At 35.2% G+C, this 25,576-nt stretch overlaps 1 protein-coding gene across 1 annotated transcript in view; it reads right to left on the bottom strand.

The window, feature by feature from the left end:
* PIBF1 (progesterone immunomodulatory binding factor 1) overlaps window positions 1-25,576 on the bottom strand; it is a 199,467-nt gene that overhangs the window by 148,610 nt on the left and 25,281 nt on the right. The window contains exons 5-8 of the mRNA XM_065895935.1: window positions 8,210-8,343; window positions 3,095-3,203; window positions 2,642-2,823; window positions 1,193-1,318 (exon numbers count right to left, since the gene is read on the bottom strand). Of these exons, the coding sequence (XP_065752007.1) occupies window positions 1,193-1,318; window positions 2,642-2,823; window positions 3,095-3,203; window positions 8,210-8,343 (551 nt within the window). The remainder of the gene's footprint in view (window positions 1-1,192; window positions 1,319-2,641; window positions 2,824-3,094; window positions 3,204-8,209; window positions 8,344-25,576) is intronic.

Below are 25,576 nucleotides of genomic sequence, written 5' to 3'. Positions count from 1 at the left end.
AGACTACCAGCTTTGCAAAGGCAGAGGTCACCACTGTATCTATGGCATCTGACATGTATCTAGAACATGGTGGACCTTAATAAATATTTGCTAAATAAGTAAATTTATTGTTCTTAGAGCTCAAATGTAACCTTCTCTAATATCAACCTTAGTCTGATTTAAAGTCTTGCTTGTTGGCAAAGATAACAGCATACACTCAAGTCAGTGCTGATAAACTAATATGACAATTAAGTCCATTTCAAAAATGTTTCCCTCTAAAACATCAACTTTGAAAAGCCATATGAACCATAATGATGGTATATAAAAATAACTGCTATTGAAATAAGTAGCATTTATTTTTCCCTTAATGCTGCCAATCTCTAAAAAAACCTAATATATGCTGTTCTAAAAGTAACTGCATGAATAAAACTGATCCTTCTTAAAGATTATCTAACATTAGGACCAGCAGCTATATGAGGCATAAGCAATACTTCATATTATTATTCCAGCTTCTAAAAATTTCCTGGAGAAATCACTGGCATATTATAGGAAGAACTACTGGTATCTCTTAGTACTCTCTAATTTCCTTTTCATTTCTGTCCTTAATCTGAACTAAGGTAAAGGCAAAAGGAAAAGCTAACAGGGTAATAAAAAGATAATAGGAATACCAGAATAAACAGGCCTAACATCTGATAAATGCTGTTCTAAGCTAGTTATCAAAGACCTTAGAACTTTAATATTCCATTATACTTAGATTTATGACAAATTTTCTTTAATGTATTAAAAAAGACATTATGTCATGAACTAAAGTTTAACTTTGATAAAACTGTAAGCTTCGGGCTTCCCTGGTGGAGCAGTGGTTGAAAATCTGCCTGCCAATGCAGGGGACACGGGTTCGAGCCCTGGTCTGGGAAGATCCCACGAGCCGCAGAGCAGCTGGGCCCGTGAGCCACAATTACTGAACATGCACATCTGGAACCTGTGTTCCGCAACAGGAGAGGCTGTGATAGTGAGAGGCCCGCGCACCGTGATGAAGAGTGGCCTCCGCTTGCCGCAACTAGAGAAAGCCGCCACACAGAAATGAAGACCCAACACAGCCATAAATAAATAAATAAATAAATACTTTAAAAAAAAAAAACAAAACAACAAAAAAACTATAAGCTTCAAACAAAGAGCAATAAAATATCACATAAACTTCGTGGTTTTTTTTTACCTGTTTTCCCGTTCATACATTTCCCTGGAGGCACTTCGAAGTTGATCAATTTCTTGATTAGTTTTCAATCTGATTTGTTCCAGTTCATCACGTAGCTTATTTTCATATTCTGTTTTATAATGGTCTCTGCAAAGAGTCAAAAGGAATATCCTTTTTTCTTTGTTTGTAAAAGAAATAGGTCTTTGCCCTTCATGTAATATTTTAATATCTTATGTCAGATATGCTCTACATACAATGTTACTTGAAAAACACAGTTTAGATATAAAGCTTTAAAATTCTTAAAAATACCATTCCAAACTAGTTCCATGTGAGATTTTCTTTTAAACATATTACCCTAAAGGCTTAATTGCTATATAAAATGTTCATTCATGTTGAATAATTATTCATCTTCAAAAATATTTTACTAATTTAACGCATATGGCAAAAGACTTGAAAACTAATGCATTACGGAAGGTCCTTCGTTTACAAACAATGATCTGATGTGGTGCATATTGGAAGACAATTAATCTTAAAAAAAATGACCCGAATGTACTCTTTACGAAACCTTTCCTTCTAAGCACAACAACCATAGCCACTGTGATCTCTTAGCAAAGTCACAAAGCGTTACACAGGGTATTAGCAGAAGCACAAACTGATGAAAAATATCACAAGCTGGGAAAAAAGTTATTAAGAATAAATAATTCAAGGATTATAAAGGCTATTGGTATAAAGGAATAGCTTATTCATCTACTTGAAGAGAGAAGACAGGATTGAAATTCAGGAGTCTGATTCCAGAGCCTGTATCTTAAACCAGTACTCAATGCTGTCTCTCCTTATTCTTTAATGTTTCACACAGTCAAGAAAAGGTCAGCTTACTCAGGCTCCACACAATTACATTTTCTTCAAAAATATACTTCTATAAAGATATTTACATACTTCCATAAAACATTTATGTAGAGATCTTAGTCACTGGGAATTAAAAAGGTTATATTGGGCTTCCCTGGTGGTGCAGAGATTGAGAGTCCGCCTGCCAATGCAGGGGACACGGGTTCATGCCCTGGTCCGGGAAGATCCCACATGCCGCAGGGCGGCTGGGCCCGTGAGCCATGGCTGCTGAGCCTGAGTGTCTGAAGCCTGTGCTCCGCAACAGGAGAGGCCACAACAGTGAGAGGCCCGCATACCGAAAAAAAAAAAGGTTATATCATAAGAAAAAATAAATAAAAATAATCATAGTGTATATATCGCTACCTAAAAGAAATAGGCTCTTGGTTGTTGGAAAAAACAAAATATCTTAAGAAAAAAATCAATTAGAATATGAGTAACTTATGAGGAAACAAAATGAACGATTATCGTAATATCATCCTATAGACCTTACAAAAAAATCACTATTCTTCCCCAAAGCCATGAGTTCCCTCAAAGAAGCTGGTGTTAATTTATATCTATTGATATGGAAAATAATGTAAATCTTACCTTGATGTTACGTACTTTTCATACATCTCTTCTCTAGCCTTTTTGGTTTCTTCAAGTTGAGTTTGAAGTCTTTCAAGACGATCCTCTTCATGGGCACAGCGAACACTAAGCTCCATATTCTGGCGGTTGAGATATTCTTTATCCTTTTGCAGTAAAGTAACAGTATGCTGTAAGGTGGCTACCTACACACACGCAGAGACAGACAGTGTCCAGAGCAATGTCATCTTACTTTTCAAGGCTTACTGAGTTATTTTCTTTCATTTGTGCTTTTGTTCAACATATAAAGAGGGATAATCCTTACCATGAAAATTTTCATATAAACAGAGCTACTAAAAAATCCCTTCTTTCTAGCAATTACATCAGAAAGGAAGAAAAATGTCCCTCTCACAATTCTGCCCTGAGCTGTGTCCACAATCACGGTACAATAAAATACAAGTGTCTCTATAAGCTTACCTCTTTTGATAATTCACTTCTTTCTTTAGCTTGAATTATGTGAGAGGCTTCAAGTGTTTCATGTTTTCTCCTTAAGTCAGTTACTTCCTGTTCAAGTGCATCACGCTCACTATAAAATTCAAATATATTTATTTATTTTTACTAAAATAAAACTCAAACACATATGTAAATTCTATGTCTCTTTTTATAACGAACATTTTAAAAGCATCAATTATGTTTCAGGAAACTGAACAGATACTTCAGTGTCATTCCATGAACGATAAAGTATCTGCTTTTCAAATTTAGAAGAGACTCTGTTCAAGACCTTGTTCAGATACATAAACATGAATTTATTATCTTCAAAAAATAAATATGTAAGCTACACTAATCAGCAAAGTAAATAATAAAACTTTCTAAGGTACACTCTGGTATCTTTTCATTAATCATCTTCAGTCTAATCTTGAAGCCAAAACTTTTAAAGAATTTAAAACATGGCTCTAGGCTTTCAGTTGTTAGGCTAAAAAGGCCTTAAATCATCACTCAGATTGCATAGATGATACACAGGCAGGCATTCTTGTGGTTATTTCATTCACAAATTGTTTATGATTACCCAGAGATTCTTATTTCCATTTTCAGACCAGCTCTTTCCCCAACACAGCAAAACCAAGAACTGGACCAACCCTACAAACAGGTATCTTAAAAAATGAGCAGAGAAATAGATTTGCTAATTCTTAACTTGTTCTCTGCAGTGAGAATCAGTTCCTTTGCACTTGATTTCATTTACTCCCCTGGTGTTTCCATGGAGAGAGCTATTAAGAACTGTTTTTCTTTTCATTAGATTTTCAATAACACATTTAGAAAGATGACTTCTAAGATTTCTTCTGCTTAACAAAGTATTATAATTATACTTGAGCAAAGCACAAGATGAAAAATAACAATCACCCATAAACCCACTAATTAAAGATGACTATCAATATTAATATTTTGGTAATATTATTTTAAGTATTTTATGCCTTTACATACAAATGTTTTTATTCTCACAAAGTAAGGACTTTTGCTATGATTTTTTAATGTAAAAAAATAGATTATAAAGCAGATACAGAAAAATACTCAAGAACTTGCTATCCACAGCTGATGACAGTTACATTTGTCTATATTTGCATTAAAGTTTTGTTCTGTTTTTTAAAAAGATAGAACACAATGAGTAAAGCTGAAGTTCCCTATATTTTCTCACTGTTCCAATATCATCCCCTAGATACAATGATAAATTTCCATATCATATGTTTTTTTACATACTTTTACTCACCAATTGTTAACATTTTGTCATATTTACTTTGTAATATTTACTAAATATTACTTTGTTATATTTATTCTCTCCCTCTCTGTTGTTCATATATGTGAATAAATATATATATATGCATTTACATATATAAAAATACATACACATATACAGGTATACACATCTACACACACGCACACAATTCTACATGTGCATTTTTTCCCCCTCAACTATTTGTCATACGCAGACATTAGGTCCCTTTATCCCTAAATAATTTGGTGTGAATCCAAAGGTTAAAGATATTCTCTAATGTAATCAGAATATAATCATCAGGACTTCCCTGGTGGTCCAGTGGTTAAGATTCTCCCGTCCTTTGTCTTTCACGACATGGACCTTTTGTAGCGCACAGGCCAACTTTAGAGAATGTTGCTCAACTGTCATTTGTCTGATGTTTTTCTATGACTAGATTTAGATTAAGCATTTTGGGCAGGAATATTACAGAAGTGATAATGTATCCCCGATACATCAAATAAAGATATATTGAGATGATGTCACTTAATCTCATTATTGGTGACAATAACTTTGATCATTTGCTTAAGGTGGTATCTGCCGAAGTTCTCAACTATAAAGGTATCTTTTTGCCCTTTGCAATTAATAGGTAATCTGTGGGAATTATTTTCTTTTACAACGTTTCACAGTTTACTGAGTCCTATAAAATAACTGGATAATTGATTCTACACACTTTCAGTGACATCTGAAAGGAAGAGATATTCACCCAAATTTGCTATGGGATATATTTTAACATTCTGCTCTCTAATATACTTTTACCCAGTGGCTTTAGCTTCCAATGATGACTCTAAATCAAACAGTATTATGAGGTTACAAAATAGTAATTCCAATAAGCATATGTATTTATTGGTTGGCATTCTACTGTGAAGATCCTCTTTATTTACTAGCACACACTCAAGGACTCTTATTCTGTTCAATGGATTGTAACTCATTATCGTTAATATTCGTCTTGATATTCAAGTTGTACCTATTTGGCCAGCTGGAGCCCCTTCAAACTAGCTACTGTGGTGTTGAATTGGAATTAGAAATATCGGTATGATCTTATCCATAGTATGTTAAGCCATCCTTTCACTTGCCTCTTCATTGCGCCTCTGCCTACTGAAAGGGCCTAGAAATAACGTTCAATGTAGCAATGACCAGGACCCAAATCTTAATTTCTGAATAGCATTCTCCACTAAAAGGAACCAAGACTCCTTAAAGAAAGGGCTGAGGCAACGAAATCACAAAATAAACCTGAGAACTTTCTGTTATGCCAGAAAGTTTAGGAACTGCCTGCTTTGGGGGTGGGAGGGTGGGGAAGAAAGAAAGAAAGAAAGATGGGCAAATGCATTTTGCTTTTTAAAATTTAATATTATGTGTTTGACTTATCCATATATACATTCAGATCTAATTTAATGATTTTAATTGTTATGTAGAATTACATTATAAAAATAAATCACAATCTATTTTCCAGGCTGCTGTTGAAAAGCATTTGAATTTTCTAATAATGATGCAGCTAACATCCATGTATCTGTTTGCTTTTGCACCTTTGTGAGAATTTATCAGGGACATAAACGTGATTTTTTTCCCCCAGTTTATCTTATATGTTTGTGACCAGACCATTTTTTAAAAATCCATTCTTTCTATTGAGTGAACCAAAGGATTCACAGTTTGAGCCACTCTTGCTTGGTTGTTTTCCTGTTCCATTTCTAGCACATGATGATGCTTATTATGTTTTTGTTTCTTAGGTTTTCATTATAGAAAATAAAACACACATAAAGAGAGATGCTAAAGTGAGACACCTCCCCACCCCCACTTTCATCACTCACCTGCAAGAATTATCAACTCAGGACTCATCTTGGTTTGTTTACCCTTCATTCATGGCCACCCTGGATTATTCTAATGGCTATGCCTTCTGGTTTTCTCCTTTCATATTTCGCTTATTATTGCTATAGATTTATAGTGGCAGAGAGGACATCAAAACACCAACTCAAAGTATCATCTTACCATCACAACCTACTTCATTTTGAAATGATTCTTTTGAAATCTAGCTTTCTTTGAAAGCCCAATAGTATAGCTGTCATGGATTTCAAGCTCCAACAATCACTATATTTTGACATAACAGTGCATACATAATAATACATGATGCATGTCAGTCATGCTGGGCGTAGGAACACCAATGTTATATCCCCCAGATCCTGGCAAATTTACTTATGGCGTTTTACAATTTATAAAGCATTCATTCAATTAACAAACACTCATTGAGTGACTGCTTTAGTTCAAGAATTATTTTAGGTGCAGGTAGATGTAGCAGTGAACAATTAGGATCATCTCTCTCTATATATGCATACATATATATACTTTCATAAATATTACTTTATTTGATCTTCTTAATTTATATAGTGCAGTTATTGTATTAGCACCATCTGAGAGATGACAAAACTTTGGCTTAGAATGTTAAGATTTCCTAGGGACATACAGCTAAAGTGGTGGTTCATTAGTACATTCCAGCAAAAAGAAAATTCTTTGCCTTAGCAGCAGCACAATAGGAAACATATCCTCAGAAAGTATTATTTTTTGAAAGTATGTGTGCCTTTTGTCAAAAAGGAATAGCTGAGAAAACTTTAGATAAAACTGCAAAGTATTTAAATTGATGCCATAAAATAAAAATAATCAAGTAAGATTTCAAAAATATTTACACACATAGGATTTCACTGGGTTCCTATCTTCTAAGGCATCACATTTTAAAAGACAAAAGCAGCTTCTAAATAAAATAAAAACAACTGACATAAAAGTACAATCTAAATCCAACAAACTGCCAAAACTGCATGTTTCTGTGCAATGAAGAATAAGGTATATGTCAAGAGAATAAGAAGACATAAGGTATATGTCAAGAGAATAAGAAGACAAGCCACAGGCTGGAAGAAAATATTTGCCAAAGACATATCTGCTAAAGGACTATTATCCAAAATATATAAAAAACTATTAAAACTCAACAGTAAGAAAACAAACAACCCAATTAAAAAATGAGCCAAAGACTTTAACAGACACCTCACCAAAGAAGATATACAGATGGCAAATAAGTACATGAAAAGATGTTCTGTATCATATCATCAGGGAAATGCAAATTAAAACAACGAGATATGACTACACACCTATTAGAATGGCCAAAATCCAGAACACTGATAACAAATACTGGCAAGGGAGTGGAGCAACGGGAACTCTCATTCATTGCTGGTGGAAATGCAAAATGGTACAGACACTTCGGAACAGACAGTTTGGTGGTATCTCACAAAACTCAACACATTCTTACAATACAAGTATGCTCATGCTCCTTGGTATTTACCCAGAGGAGTTGAAAATTTATGTCCATACAAAAAACTGGCACGTGAATATTTATAGCAGCCTTATTCCTAATTGCCAAAACTTGGAAGCAACCAAGATGTCTTTCAATAGGTGAATGGATAAATTATGGTACATCTTGACAATGGAATATTATTCATTATTCAATAGCACATTATTTTCCAATGAATATTATTCAAAAGAATACTACTCATTATTCAAATGAGCTATCAAGCCATGAAAAGACATGGAGGAACCTTAAGTGTATATTTCTAAGTCAAAGAAGCCAATCTGCAAAGGTTCCATATGGTATGATTCCAACTATACAACATTCTAGAAAAGGCAAAACCATGGAGACAGAAAAAAAATAAGATACAAAGTAGAATTAATGACATTGATGGTAAGAATTCAAGTGACTCTGATGCATGCTAAAAATGAGAGCAACTGTAGCCATCTTAACTACTTACCTCTTGACTTTACCATAGTTCTCTTGACGGTAGTCTCCTTGCTGAATTAACTGTTTTGTGTCTGCTAATTCTAAGGCCAAACGTTGACATCTAATTTGAAGCTCAGAGTAGTTTCTGCGATCTTCCTCATAAGTCTATAAATAAAAACAATAATAAGGCATTTCAAACTAAACGTACTTGACCAAATTCTGTACTGAATTCTTCTGTTAAGTTGTGCGTATCTTTGTAATTTTAAAAAATCCTCAATTTTTCTATTTAGTAATGTTTCCCTACTCAAAGACAGGTAATCTTAAACTCACTGAGTAGTCTGTAAATTCATTTGTTTAAAACTTGAGCTCTGTTTTTCAAAGAAAAAATAAATAGGTCAACTATGGTTTGGTTAATAGAATAATACATAAAATGACTACTAATGTTAAGGATGTTTTCAACATTTACTGAATTACTATCAGATGCTAAGGACACAGAAATGAATAAAACACTGACCCTGCTCTTGAGGAGTTTACAACGAGAGACAAAGAGCCACATGAACATCAAACATTCACAATGAAAAATAGTTACTGAAGAGATTAACCATGCATTTTCAGTTGTGGTATTCAGAAAAAAAGGAGTTTTGTGGCACTTGGAACCTATTTCTACATTGATCTTCCTTGTACTCATCAGACTAGTAGAAAGGGACTGCAGAGATGTGGAAGAGGGGTAGAAGTGAAATCCTTAAAAGCACACCTGGCCCTGCTTACTACAAGCCTCGTTTCTCGCCATTTCTCATAATCATACTTCACCTCCAACCCTAATAAAGATCTGAGGTTCTCTGAACACACTACACTTCCTCTAACCCAGCGGTCCCCAACATTTTTGGCAGCAGGGACCAGTTTCATGGAAGACAATTCTTCCACAGACTGGGGCTGTGGGGGTGGGGGTTGGGGGGCAGTTGGTTCAGGCGGTAAAGCGAGTGATGGGGAGCGATGGGGAGTGGCAGATGAAACTTCGCCTGCTCACCTGCTCATGTGCTGCTCACCTCCAGCTGTGCGGCCCAGTTCCTAACAAGCCATGGCCCAGTAGCGGTCCGTGGCCCGGTAGCAGTCCGTGGCCCGGAGGTTGGGGACCCCTGCTCTAATCTGTTTGCACTGCCTGAATAGCTGAATACTGTCAATACTCCTTTAGAGTATTGATCTTAATGTATCATCAAATTCGTTTTTTTACATCAGAGTGTAAACATCTCAAGGGCACAGACTTTGTCTTGCTCACCATTGGATCTCCATCACTTTACACAGGAGCTGGTAAGAATGAAATACTTTTCAATAAATCAATGAAGAAATGCAGGAATATGGGAATGGGGAGGAGAAGCAGGACACAGAGACGGAGTTCCCACTTCTTCTCCCACTTTGAACTCATCAGATCTTGCAAGCAGTCATCAACTCCACCCCCAGAACCTGTCACGAGAAATATATCCTGTCCCAAGTCATTCTTTTTTAAGGAGCTGATGAGCTCAGTGTGGTCACATTCAGTCCCCAAATACTGACCGAACTATTTCTAAGTGACAGGTCCTGGGCTAGACACTGTAGATACAAAGATAAGTAAGACTGTTTTTGTCCCCTTTAAACTATTAGACATGACTTTGAAATGTTAGCTCCCAAATTGCTATCAAAGGGCTGTTTGAAAAATGTAATAATGGAAAAACTATACTGGCTGTGCTTTGCTTTGGTACATACTATGTTCTTCTGCACTGATGTTCTCCATGAGAATGAAATGCTACTATGTGGTATTTATTAGAGGATCATAGCTGAGGATACTCTATCATCTCCCCAAAGAATCATCACACACGTCATTTCTGACCTAAGTCCCAGAAGATGCTTTAGTTCCCCTGAAGAATGCTTTTACCCTTCTAAACACTACTAATCATGTAACTGTTTTGGGAGAGTGTATAGTGTTATAGTTAGGATGGAAAGCTCCAGAATTCAACTGTCCGGAACTGAATTACCTGCAGTAACACTTCGAGCAGGTTTACGTCTCAGCACTTGATTGTCCTCATCTACGTCATCTACCCTGTAGAGTTGTTGTGAAGATTATATCAAGTAATACATGAGAAGTGCTTATAAAAATGCTTAGCACATAGTAAATGATCATAAACTATAAATTAATATCATCACAATGCTTTTCCTTTGCTTTGGCTACTAGGGAGATTATAGCCAAATTGATAGCTCGACCTTAATAATTGCACAAAGACTGGGACAGACTCCTGAGGAATATAAACATTTAAAGGGTGAGGAAAGGACAAAGAGCCCTAGGAACCCGAGGGAGTATTCACAGAAACAGAGGGTGAACCAGGGGTGTGTGGCAGGGACAACCGTAGAAGAGCTACTTTGAGGAGACAAGACTGTCAGGGGTACTAATTACTACTGAGAAGAGACCCATAAACAAATCCATTAACTCTTCAGGGATCGGGACAGAAAGTAGACTGCCAGGGGCTAAAGCAAATATATCTGAATATACAATATGTCCTTTTTCGTGTTATGATACATGCATTCTCTTGCTTAATACTTAACTTTATGACGGAGCAAAGTATTATCCTCATTTTTACAGTTGAGGAAACTAGGCTTGGAGAGGATAAAAGTCTCAGAGCTCACGAACAGGGTGGTAAGGACTCCAATCTAAATTTGTCAAACATCCGAACTGTAGGCAATTCTCTCTTTAGTTTAAGAGTGGAGAAAGTGAAGTAGCTAGAGAAGAAAATAGAGATAAATGAAGGTTTCAAAAGATGGAACAAGCTTGGACATGTTAAAATATCGATGGGAAAGAACAGCAAAAGAGGTACTGATGCTGGAGAAAATGGGCATGGTCGGGGGGCAGAGCAGTAAAGCCCCTAAGAAGGCTCAGGGTGTGGGCTCCATCTTCACTGTGAAGACTTGTCTTAGAACAGCAGCCATGCTCATACCATGGCAGGATTTTCTCCAGCTGATACAGTGTTAAAAACTTGAATTTGGATGTCCTCAGGTTGCTCTTATCAATGCCCTACAAGTCACAGAATACTCCTTACCCTACTGCTTCACCTATTTTCTACTATCCACTTGGTTTCTAAAGGCATATGACTTTCCACTCCTTGAAAGGCTCTTCCCACTATAAACAGTAAGAACAAACAAACAAAACCGAACGAGTGCAGATGTAAATATGCTTATGGCAAGAAATTGTGGGAGTTCTCATCTGAGGATTTCCATTTTCTCTGTGCAATGAAATACCAAGTCATTTGCTGAGAGGGAGAAGGAAAGTGGAAAGCTGGAGATGTCAGGAGAGTGGTGAATGCCTAAAATAACTGCTGTGAAAAATGAGAACTAGAAAAAATAGAATTACAGCACAATTGTGTGGGCCCGTTCGAAGTCGGTAACAATAAACTTACAGCCTTGTTACTGCCTCTGTGATTTTCTCCAGTAGCGCTCATGTAGAAAAATAAAGAGTTGAGATTCTGTCAGGCAGGTTCGATAAAAAGACAGGGAGGAATTCGACAACACTGACAAGAGAAAGGTTTAAGACTGATAACATGATGAAGAGGGAAGAAAAGACATTTAGGAAGATATGGATAAAAAAAAATTATATGGATTGGAAATTCTGCTAAAGATAGGTTGAAAGCAGTTGATTGAAAAACGTGGAAATATAGGAAGTAGTATGTTCAGTGGTCAGCCTGAATTGATAACTTCAGAAGTAAATCAGTTCTGGGAGACAAGGAACAGAACACGGGTCATGAACCTGAGTGCTAAAGAAAAGAAGAGGTAATCATTCAGAATGAGAAGATCAATGACGTGCAAGGCCAAGGTCGTGGATGAATCACAAGAAGTAACCCAGGCAGCAGCTAAGGTAAAAAGGAAGACTAAATCTAGACCGCGGGTTCCACTGAGTAAAAAACAATGTCCCAGTGGTCTGCAAATGAAGAAGGTTATAGAGTAGGGCATCTAGATGAAATGAATGTCCCCCCAAAGGTAGGGGTTTATGTGAGTGTGGAAGTGCCAAAATCTAAGATCTAGAGAGGACATCAGTACCTTGCCCTGAAATATACAGGGTATAAACTTCTGGAGCAGAGAGCAATTCCATAGGAGATATGCGTATGTGTGTATTTATTATATTGTACATGCATGTGTCTGTAACATAGTATATATGTGTGGGTGTGAATATATATATATATTCTTTAAATATAAACATTATATGACCAAGTATAAGCAGAAGTTCAATACAGGAATGTACATATCCTACCAAATCTTCTAAGACTTTTCAACTGAAAAACTTCCCCTTAAATAAAATGATTATGCTTATATTTTGAAAAAAATAATCTGCTTCTCTTACTGTTAGCAAATAAAACTGATTAAGGCATAGCTTTGGAAAAAAAATAAAAAATGAATCAAACCCATGACTGTGTAGAACTTTAAGTCTAAGGCTAAAGATGGTAGAGAAGACTACTTCGTATTACTCCTACGAACTCAGCAATACCTTCTGTGGGAAGACTCCAAGCCCCAAAACTGAGTTAGATGTCTGTCTTACATTTTTCCACAGCACCTGGTTCTTACCTCATCAGAAAACACATCACATGTGCTGTGAGCAGCCATTACTTGCCTCTCACATCAAAGGAAAAACTAAAGGAAATTTTCTATAATTCTAGTACCTAGTACTCTGCCTATAACATAGAAAGTATATAATTAATGTTTCTGGAAAAGAAGGAGCAAAAGAGGATATTAAACAGACTGAAACCAAAGAAGGAAAAAGCTTAATCTTTTCAAACATAAAGAAAGAGAACACAAAATTTCCAATCACCAGCCATTTCTAACAGAAAATTTCTACATAAGAAGTAAATAGGTTTGGTTAACAGCAAGTCTCAATGTCCTTTCTGAATAAAGAAAAAAAACTGCATAGGGATAATGACAATTAAGTCACTGAGATTTCAATTGTTTGCCGGTTTTCTACACATCTAGAATGGAACTGACTTTGATTGCCAGAGTTAATGTCATCTTTTCCATCTCCTAAATTATTCATAAGAGGAAATAATAGAAGGCTATCTCTAGCCTGAAAAAAGTAAATCTGTTATTGTAGTTGCATGTTTTCTTGTCTTGTCTGTAATCCTCGGTTTTCCTGATACGCACCCTGAAGCTCCTTGAAGACCTGCCTTATCTCTGGTTACAGTCAGTAACCCTCACATAGTAGTTAACGCTGGAAATGCTTGTGGTGTCAACTAATGTTGAAATATAAAGGGACTATACAGCACTAGCATTTAAAATAACCAGTTCAAGATGTAGCAAAAGTGACTTTAAAAATTAAGGATTAATAAATCATCAGTTTTCCAACTGAAATTAAAGATTATCATAAATCTGCAAATAAAACACCTCAGTTGAAACAATGACATCAATGCAACATATACGCAGAATTTTCTCAAAGATTTCGAGAAAAGCAGCTTGAAAGGGCGCTTCTATTTCTCAGTCTGGGTGGTGGTTAAATGGGTGTGTTCACTTTGTGAAAAGTCAATTAAAATTTCTTTACAACACAAACGTTTTAAAAAAGTAAGAAAACGCTAACTGGGGAGAAGTTCTGCAGGGATCCTGGTCTTAGGAATGGAAAGGGGGACATGCAAGGGTCACACTGAAGGGGAAAAGGGCTGAGCAGGATGGAAGGGGGTAATAAAGAGACACTCAGTTTTTTACTCTATATATTTCTCTACTGTTTGATATAAAAACTGAAAATTTCATATTATACGGTGTTTTGGCAAAGTTATCAACTATTAGGCCTTTTATATTTAAAATGAGATGTCTTCTCTCCCCCATCCCCCTGCAAGGCTCTTATTTCCAAACACCACCAGCTGAGCGTTTCACAGTTATAGAATTTCAGAGATGAAAGATAGACTGGAGATAATCTATTACTAACTTCTTATTTCCATGACAAGAACATTAAGGCCTAGGGGGGTTAAGTGATTTGTCCTTAAGTGTGGCACTTCCACACTCCCATAAACCTCTGGATTCCAGAGCTAGCAGAGACAGAGCTAGAATTTAGGTTCTTGAATTCATAAATAGTTCATTCCTTTCTTAATTTCAAGTTTCTGTTTTTTAAAGATTCTATTCCATGGAACCTATAAAACCACTGATTGGAAGTTAATATTATTTACTGCTCAAATCCAGAGTGTTAAAAAAACTTATTGCAAATTTTACAGGTTCAAATATGGCACATGCATAATTCATATTTAAATTTGGACTCCCCTCCTTTATAACAATTACTACAATTATTCCTTAAATACATATTTAAAAAATAATTTGACAAAATAACATCGAATCTAAATGTTTTCTACAAAAAGTAAAAATGTATTCAAAGATTCAACAGGCACATTTTAAACAGTTAGCTGCTGTATAAACCCAAAAGCAATTACTTTAGATACAATTTCTAAGCATCATTTAAATCATCTGTCTCTCACACCATGTAACTGAGAAGAGAGTGGTAACCTATGTTTCAAAATAAATCTTTAATAAATGAAGTGATCTCCTGCCTGGGGAAAGACAGAGCAGCTAAGAAAATTAGAAATGGGAAATAGTGTCATTTATCTTATGGTCAATGGTTCAGATCAGAAGCAGTTTACGTTGGATAGCAGTTTAGTGAATGAGAAGAAATGTCTTGATTAGCTATTCTGAGAAAATGAGAATTCACTCCTCAGAACTCTTACAAGTTTCACATTGCCTATAATCTACTCCAAGCAACTAAATACTGAAAAGAACAAGAAACCTAATTAATCTTTGATTGTTAAAGACTGTTCCTTTAAGAAACAACAGTTTGCTCCTAGAGACTACATTTTGTTGTTGTTAAGAGCCTCAAGAAATGTATTATTTAAGAAAAAATTCTGGACTTCTTCTAAGGTCTTAAGGAAAAAAAGACAAAACTGAAGAACTGAAAGTCTACTCTGGGTTAGAAAGAAAACATGAACATTTAAATATTTTATATTACAAGATAATCTTCAATATCTTTTCAGTAAATGTGAACTCAAACATAAAAGTTGAAGCTTTTCTAAAAGGAAAAATTTTAAACAATAATGAAGAAAGAGATGAGAGATGAAGAAAGGTAACTTTCATCAAGTGTCGTGGACATCAGATTAAGATAGAGACATGGGGTCAAATCTGTCTCTGCTACTAACTGCCCCAGCAAGCCAAGGTCTCCGGACCTTCTCTTTTTTTGGCCACACTGGGTGGCTTGTGGGATCTTAGTTCCCCAACCATGGATTGAACCTGGGCCCAAGACAGTGGAAGCATCAAGCCCTAACCACTGGACCGGCAGGGAATTCCCAAGGTCTCTGGATCTTAACTGATGCCTCTGCAAAGTAAGGACACTAATTCACCAACTCATTTTATGTGCCTACTATTGTACTAAACATTGTATGACTATTATTCATAACTAGCTCATGGATCTAGCAGAACCCTCCATTGCTAAACCATATGTTGATTTGTTGAGAGGCAACTTTTATAGCCAACATTTTATTCGGCAAACTACAAAAACAAATTTGAAGTACTGGCCTTTCAACAGGTATTGACCCAAATATGACTGAACCAAAAATATTTAAATCTTAACATTTTAAAGTAGACCAAGTGGCTAAATTATCTTTAAAATCTCCCTTACAATTCAAAGAAGTTAATTAAGTATATCAATGCAAAAAGGTATGGTTTCCCATGCCTTTTAAGTGATTTAGATAAGCATTAAAAGTATTAATAAGTGTGGGTAGAAAGAATAAAAAATTAAGTTGATTCACCAGTTTACGGTCAGGTTCAAATAATTTTTTTTAGCTCTTTTTTTTTGTGGTACGCGGGCCTCTCACTGCCGTGGCCACTGCCGTGGCCTCTCCCGTTGTGGAGCACAGGCTCCGGACGCGCAGGCTCAGCAGCCATGGCTCACGGGCCCAGCCGCTCCGTGGCATGTGGGATCCTCCTGGACTGGGGCACGAACCCACGACCCCTGAATTGGCAGGCGGATTCTCAACCACTGCGCCACCAGGGAAGCCCTTTTTTAGCTCTTGAAGCAAATGAGGATGTATGGTGCAACAACAGGTGACTCATTCATGGCAAAAGAAAGTCATTTTTGTTTTACCAGTAAATTACTGTAATTATTTAAAATACTTCAACAGTTTAAACATACACAAACAATTTTATAAATTTTTATAAGTTTTATAAATGAAAAGATATATATTATGGAATTATCATTACATACTGGTAAGTTTAAGAGCAAGAATTTCATATTTTTTTATCTCTTTCTTCCCTCTCTTCCTCTTTGACTCCCATCCACATCCCCAGGTAACTCACGTTAAGTAACATGTATCTTTCCCTATTCTTCTCCACGTTCATATACTCATCAACACAAATGGGAGGATGGATACCTGGTGTAAATCCTAAATCAACTGATATACTTTAATTCATTCTTGTCAGTGATTGCACAATATTCCAGGGTGTACACTGTACGTGGTTTATGCAAACGTTTCCTTGTTGTGTTGACAGGCATTTATGGTTACATACTAGTATTTTACTCTATGGGACAGAGTCCCAGCACTGGGGTTGCTGTGTTGAAGAAAGCTTATTTTCCATTTTAACTGATGTTGTCAGATGTCTTTACAAAAGACTATGGCAGTTCACTTTTCCACCAGTAACATTTGTATCTTTTTCCTTATATCTACACAGATATCAGACCTTTTCCATTTTTGCCAACCTGAGTTCTCAGTTACTTTAATTGTATTTCCCAAAATGCTAGCTAGTTTGAGCACCTGGACATTTGGATTTGCACTTTTTGTGAAATGCCTATTATAGTCTTTGCCCATTTTTCCATTGGGTTGTCTATTTCTTGTTAATTTCTAAGAGCTAGAAATAGTGCTGATACTAACTTTTGATCATCTGCATTCCAATTTTTGTCCCAAATGGGTACTTTAAATATTAAACTTTGCCTGTGGTTTCCTTTTTGTCTTTTTCTTTTAAAGCTTTTTGTTTCTCTGTCTTGGCTAAGATTACCCCAACCTCTAGAACAGCACTGTCCAACAGAACTTTCAGCAATGGTGAAAATGTTCTATATCTGTACCATCCAATATAGTAGTCACTAACTACCTGTATGGCTAGTAAGACTGAGGAACTGAATTTTAATTAATTTAAATGTAAACATGTGGCCACTATATTGGACAACTCAGTCCAGAACTTAGCTACTCACAGTGTAGTCCATGAACTGGCTCAGGCCAGGAGCACTAATACAGTCCGGGAGGTGTGCCAACAGTGAACAGTCTCAGGCCCCATCCCAGAACTACTGTGTCAGTTTTCATCTTAACAAGATCCCCAGGTGACTCGTATTTACATTAAAGTTTGAGAAGCACTACTAATCATCTAAATTAGGGAGTCTCAAAACTTTTTTGGGCCATGGACCCCACTGGCAATCTGGTGATACTTGTGAACCCCTTCTGAGACTAAGGTCTCTAAAATCAAAAATTAAAATACACAGAATTGCAAAGGAAACAAATTACAGCTGACTCTTGAACAACAGGTTTGAACCGTGCAGATCCACTTACATGCAGATGTTTTTCAATAATAAATACTACAGTACTACACGATCCATGGTTGGTTGAATCCACAGATGCACAGTTGCTGATAGGGAGGGCTGACTAGAAGTTACAGGCAGATTTTTTCAACTGCGCAGAGGGTCAGCACCTCATGTTGTTCAGGGGTTAATTGTATACTGCAATAAAACTACTGAAATATTTTTTAAAGTTATACATGTCCTTTTTTATTAATGCACTAAAGATAAGATCCAGTGAGGGGTCTACAACTACACTGAAGTTGAAGTAGTGATGAGCATAATCTCTAAAGATACCTGCAATAACTACACTGTGATATGGAAATACCTGAATTCTAATGCTGACAGAGTCATCGGCAGTGACAGTCCTACTGTGGTTTTTGTATTTACCTGTAATTGAAGGAAATGTTAAATTTCAGTAAGAAATGAAAATAATGTTTTCCCCATTCCACCTGGAGGCTTGTGGACCCTGAGTTAAGAATCTGCATGATTACTGAAGTAATGGCCTAGATTTCCTTCTAAAAATTTTAATCCAACTGGAATTAATATGTGTATATGGTATGGAATGTGAGGACCAACTTTTTTTTTAACGGATGAATAACATCCAGTTGTGCTAGGACCCTTATACTAAAAAAACACTCTTGGGACTTCCCTAGTGGCTCAGTGGTTAAGAGTCCACCTGCCAATGCAGGGGACACTGGTTTGAGCCCTGGTCCGGGGGGATCCCACATGCCACGGAGCAATGAAGCCCATGCACTACAACTACTGAGCCTGAGCTCTAGAGTCCGTGAGCCACAACTACTGAACCCATGTGCCACAACTACTGAGGCCTGCGTGCCTGGAGCCCGTGCTCCGTAACGGGAGAAGCCACCGCAATGAGAAGCTCGCGCACTGAAATGAAGAGTAGCCCCCGCTCACTGCAACTAGAGAAAGCCCGTACGCAAACAAAAATATAAATAATTTAATTAAAAAAAAAAACCCAAACCAAACAAACAAAAAACACTCTTTTTCAACTGAATTGAACGACCACTATTGTGGTATATAATTAGACCTGTTTCTATACTTTGTTCTACTGATATTTGTTTCTCTGCCAATATCACATTTAGTTGACCTCAGTAGTTCTGAAGTATATACTGGGATCTTGGTAGGCCCAGCATCTCAGCTTTCCACACCTTTCACATTTCTTCCCCCCACATTTTTCTTGGCAATTTCAGAACATTTGTTTTATTCACATAAACTAAAATCATTTATCCAATCCCAATCCTTGTATGGCATTTCTCTCCTCCACCAAAACATCAAACATAGAAAATAACAAAATTATTGGGATATAATTTAACTTATAATATAAATAATATAAATAAGTGCATCTATTATATATTTTATTTATAATATAAATATATAAATAACTGCATTTAATTAATACATTAACAGTATATATTAATATTAACATATGAACACACATAATATATTAATTTAGTATATATTAATATGTAGCATATATTAATAACAGTATATATTATAATATATTATTGTATATAACAGTATATACTAATATATTAATAATAATATAGATAATATAAATTACTGCTTTTATTATACATTATTTATTCAGAATATAAATAATTGCATTTAATTAATATATTAACAGTGGAAAAATTGCTATTTTTATGACTTTGTCTCCTTTCTGAGATATAGTGCTTCCAGGTACAACAGTAAGATTTAATCATTTTCTTCATATAAGTCCATTACTTTCCCCATGAATTAAGTATTTTCCCCCAAGTCCATCTCTAGCAGTTATTACTCTAAACCTAGAGAAATGCTATTGGTCAATTACACATTTATCCTGCATTCAGTCACAATATGAGATTTCTACATTAATTTTAGCTGGTTTTTAAACTAAGAGAAAAAAAATTTTAATCTCCTTTCAAATTTTTACATGCATAGTTTTTTTCTTCTTAGTGCAGATGCTAGGTCCCTCCAAGACCATGTTAGGTAATAATGAGCAACTCAGTCTGTGTCTGGTTCCTGATTTTTACAGAAAAAGGTTTTACTGTTTTGCCATTTAGGATAAAGTTTTTGCGGGCTTTTTTAAGTAAATATTTTTAAGTCTCTTTATTTGGAATGGTCACTGAATTTTAACATCCTTTATCATTTAATGATACAATTACATGGTTATTCACCTTAAACTTGCTGATGTAATGGATAATCCTTTCTGTCCTAGAATATACTTTACTTAGTCGTAAAGTATTATTCTTTTGATACAATGCTAGAATTCATTTTTGAACATTTAGTTTTTGCATCTTTAGCAGTAAGTAAAATTAGCTGATAGATTTGTTTTCTTTTGCTTTTGTACTATCCTTCTCAGAGCTTTCCATCTTTTTCAATACTAGTTTCGTAGAGTTTATTTAACTGGAATCAGCTGTGCTTATAGAAATCAACTGTAAACCTATCAGGGTAATCCATCTGTGAACCTGGTAACTTCATCAACAGTACATCTTTACTCACTCTGTAATACCTCTATGGTAATCGTTCTATTCAAGTTCTCCACTTCTGCTAATTTTAGTAATCTATATTTCATTGGGACATTTTTTTCAGTTTTCAAGCTTTTCACAGAGCCACATGCAATATTAATGTCCAATAATTCCAAACTCCTTATTTTGACTGTTCTCTTTTCTAAGATGACTACTAAATGTCTTTATTTTTCATCTTTCTCTTTAATAATAAAGGCACTTTAAGGCGATACATCTTCCTCTGGCCCAGCTTTAAATGTGTCTAAAAGATTTTGATATAGAATGTTCTCATTTTAATTGCTTTCTTGTTTTCACTTCCTCTATGATCTAAAAGATATGTTTCTCTTCTTTTTGTTTCTTCTTTGATCTAAAAAATGTTTCTTAATTTCTAAACTTTTTCCGCTCACCTTTTAATTATCACTACTAAATTAGGATAAAAATAGGGACTACAAAATCTTTACTTAAAAATTTATTATTTTACTATGTGGTCAAGTGTATACATGATAGTTCTGTCAACTTTTCATTGACATTTTATTTATTCATTTATTTATTTTTTGGCCACCCTGTGTGGCTGGTGGGATCTTAGTTCGCCAACCAGGGATTGAACCAGGGCCCATGGCAGTGAAAGCACAGAGTCCTAACCATGGGACCACCAGGGAATTCCCTTCATTGACATTTAAAAAAAAAGTTATTCCCTGGTCAAGGAATGTTAAGCTCTATACATAGCAACTAAATCAAAATTATTGATTGAATCAATTCTTTTAGCCCTGACTTATTTTTATGTCTATTAAATCTATCCAATTCTGTAGAAAGTACATTATAAACTTTCCCCCCATCATTACACTTTCATTAAGTTCTCCTTGTTTTCCTAAAACTCTTTTCTTTATAATTACTATGTTCCTTGATACGTAGAAGTTTATGTCTCTAAAATCACCTTTCATTATTGTTTTCTGTTACCCTGTTTTGTGGTTCTAATCTTATATTACTATTACATTCTTGTTCTTTTTTCATAACTGTTAGTCCATCCCTTTAATTTTCAATCTTTATCAATATGCATTAAGCATATTCCTTATAGATAAATAGAAATGAGTGTGGTTTTACAGTCAATATGGCAGACTCTTTCAATGGAATACTTTATTTTTCAGCTTTCTGGAGGCAAAGGAGACTTTATCCACCTTATCTGGAGTGGGAGGGGCAGGGAGTCCTATAGATTTTTACAGGTTAAGCTCTGTCAACAATCTGTTCTGGTCTTGCTTAGGGCTTTCTCATACTGTGTCCAGGCTTTCACTCAGGCCAGGGGAGAAAAACCCCAAACATGGTAGCTTATTTCTAAGATGGCCTCTACCAATTTCTTCCCTTGTATATGGCAAGATATTCCCTGACTGAAGACTATTCCTTTTAATGCTCTGCTTGACTAAGAGAACATGATGATGTTGCTGGGACTTTAAAGTTAAGTCCTAAGAAGACTTTCAGCTTTGGCCTGGGTTTCTTTATGCTTGAACACTTACTCTGGAGACCAACTGCTAGGTCCTGAGGCTGCCACATTGAAGGATGCCTAAACTAGTCACATGGAGAAGCCAGCTGGAGAGTGATCTGGCCCCAAACATGTGAATGAAGAATTCCGATGACTCCAGCCTCAGACAGGTAAGAAATATCCAGCTGAGCCTATCAATATTCAGAGCTGTGACAGATAAAAATTAAGTCACGAAGTTTTTAGTGTGGTTTGTTATGCAGCAATACATAACTGGAACATTAGCTTTCCCAAAGCCCCAGACTTCAGTCAGGTCTAGCCACCTCCTAGCCCTAATGCGAGCTTGGCTAAGAAGAGGCAGATCATTGGAATTGGAAAAAAAAGGAAAAATGAAGTGCATTTAGGGTGTCATCTCTTTCAAATATGCCTCAATAGCAAGGCTTATTCTTTCCGTAGTTTACGTTGACTATGTCATGTAACTTCAAAGTGTTACAATAAGTAGGAGTTTATTTAGGTTTGAGCTTGGCATGGCTATACCCAGTAGTATGATGACTCAATTTTGACACTATTTTTCTCTATTTGAGCTGTGAAACCTTTATTCATACAGTGACCTATGGTAATATCTGGCCATTATTTGGCTGAAATGCCTATTTTACATATCAGGTTGATGGCTGTTTTTAAAATTATTTTTTGTGCTGCTAATGCCATGACAAAATTAAATGCAAACATAGGCATGAATGTCATGGGGATAATACTCCAGTATAAATTATTTATTCAGATGATCCAGCATATACAGCTATTAATTACTTTTTTATATCGATAAAGAAATTAAATTGTAAAGTTAAAATGATAAAAAAAAAAACCCTCTTAGACACTCCAAATTATGTCTGTAGAATCTGGATTGAGATGTGTATAGCAAGAGAACAAAGTGTTCATAGTGTACCCAGATTGAAGCTACAGTACTTGGTAAGGTCCCTCATGAGTTGTTTTCCCTTCCCAAAATATGATGATATACCATCCTGGCCCCTAGGTTCAAAATTTCATCTCAAGACCTAATAATCCCCTCAAAATCTGTCCCTGAAATAAATTAACAATGCCACTGAATTTCTTTAAGATTATAAACACAGTGGCAGATGGGGAAAAAAAAAGGCCACATTACTCTTTAAAAATTTTTTCCACTTACAGCCATGTATAAAACAATCAGTTAAAGGAGGCTTCTCCCCGATAACATCCTATTTTAAACTGCCTTCATTATAGCTTTCCCATGAACTGTTCCCTCCTCATGAACTTTTATCTTTAAGTCATTTACATAATTCGTAAAAATACAACAAGTTTATAAAGAAGCAACAGGTTTCAGATGTATACGTAAGAAATGGGTTTTAGAACCTCCAAGTAGTAATACTACAGCTAGTGTTATTCTAATTATTATATTCGTGGATGTTATAAATACATTAAAATATTAATTATTATAATATATAAAATTAAAAATATGAAATTTAATTAAGAATATAAAGTGTTTTTGTACCTCAATAAGTAAACAACAACAAAGGAGATTTGTGTTCATGGTCCATGAACCTGCCACATTAGAATCCTAGGTTATTTATTAAAATTGAGATTCTTAGGTCCGTCTCAAACCAAAACCAGAACCTATGAAAGTATCCAGGAATCTAAGTTTTAAGCAGAGCTTACTCAACTTAAATGTAATATAGAGAGGCAAAACTATTATTGTTTACTAATGAATTTGTCAGATACCCAAAAATAATTACAACTGATGAGTATCATCATAACATGTATCTTATAAAGGAATTTTAAATTCATCAGTTGGGCAGGATAAAAAAGAAACTTCAGAAAACAAATAGTTAATAATGCCCTGAAATTAAAAAACCCGACTAACAAGTATGTGTCATTAATGAAATACTTCATTTTCATTCAAATAAAATTAACAGGATTATTCATGTATGAATACTTAAGATGAGCCTCAAGGTAATTTTGCAGAATTTTTCTCAATAAATGTAACTATGTTTCCTAAACAAGGAAGTTTTCTTAAACAAAACACTCTTCTTGCTTCCTAGTTACCAAAGTTCTCATAAGAGAAAAGTATTTCACCATTTCCTCATGAAACTTAATGGCTCTAAGTACAGACTCATTAATGCCCTATATAATATTGTTAACATTTCTTTCTTTTGAAAAGAAGCATTCTGAAATAACTCTACAATAGCACAACAGCTGCACATAGCTTAGCTACATGTACTGGACCAAAATTCTGACCTGTTACAAAGAGATTTCATAAATAGGAAATAAACGTATAGCAATTATGAAAACACTAAGTACCATACACAAGCTCATGTATGAAATACAGCTCAAAATATGCTATAATTAGACTATGTTACTGATGCTTATAAAAAAACTCTCAACTTGGAAGTAAAAGATGAGCCCTATTTTCCAGGGTTAGTATCCAGATATTATTTCCAAATAACTAAAGGTGTGGAAAAAAATAACGAAAGAAAATTCCAGAAATCTACTAAAATTGGCACTTCAGGAAGAGTGACTTCTTTTTTAAAGGTCAAAAATCACATTTTATTACATTTCATGTAATAGATATTGAACAAATCAGTTTTTCACTTCATATCTGCCATGAACTAGCAGCTTATATGAATAAAGGCACAATTAACTGTGTACTTGTGGGGCTTTAACATCTCTGAATGCTTTTGTTAGGTGTAATTATGAAAATCAGTGTAATAACTGAGACACCTTTGATCTGAAGACTACATGTTTTGCCAGAAAAGTTTCAATTTTTAAAAATTCTATCTCCCAGTTATAGATCTACTAAATTTTATTAAAAAAACATAGTATTTGATTGATTTAAGGCAATGGATATGAAATAAGGAATATAAATGAAAATAAGGTAACAATGTAACACTTTGGCCTCTAGGTCAAAAATGACAAGATGTTTTGAGTAGCCCAAAACCAGTTACAGAAATAAATGGATATATGCTGCCACCATGTGGTAAAAAAAAACAAACATTAAGTTCATTTTTGGAAAAGACAAAACTCAATCCAACAGTCTTGGTAAAGCGGAAAGTTTTTTTTCCTAACTCCCAGTTTTAAAACTCAGAGACATAACTAACAAATATCTTAGTTTCTCTTAGTAACCCACATGGAATTGCCATGATGCTGCCATTTTTGAGGCATTTATATTTGTTGGCTCTTGCCTCCTCTTTTAAGTTTCCTATTAATTTACTACTTGTTCTATAAAATAGTAGTACCATCTTGTATTTGTCCTGAGTTTATCCCCTTGCAAGCCAATCCTCACCTTACGTGATTTTATGATTTTGTGATTCTATGAACTTCAATCACATTTTCCCCAGCTGTTGGTGTTCATTTGACACATACTAATCTTTATATGTCCTCAGATAGTAAACTCAGCTGCCCAAATATCAGATCTTACTTTCCAAACTCTGAACTTTATGGCTATATCAGGAATTCAATAATTATTAATAGGTAAGTAGTGCAAACAACCAAAATTACAATGTTCAAAGCTGTACATTTTGTTCAAGGTCTAGTGATGTATTTTATTTTGCTTTTAATATTTTTCTTCATAATGCCTAACGAGTCATCACCCATATCAGTACAAAGTTAAACATGTTGAGAAAAAAGATTCTCCAATGAAGCTAAGATTCTTTTTAGAGAAAACAGAGGATTTCAAAGCTAAATATTTTACATGCACAGACTGGATTTTCTCTTCCTTCACCTGTGTTTAAAACAAAATTGTAAGGTGATTCCACTTCTGGTGATGGTTCCAAGTTCCCATCTGACCAACCCTACTGCAGATACAAC

This window comes from Phocoena phocoena, chromosome 18 (genome assembly GCF_963924675.1).
Source record: "Phocoena phocoena chromosome 18, mPhoPho1.1, whole genome shotgun sequence".
NCBI lineage: Eukaryota > Metazoa > Chordata > Mammalia > Artiodactyla > Phocoenidae > Phocoena > Phocoena phocoena.
The sequence above is the reverse complement of the archived record's forward strand: the minus strand, read 5'-3'. Positions and strand labels throughout refer to the sequence as shown.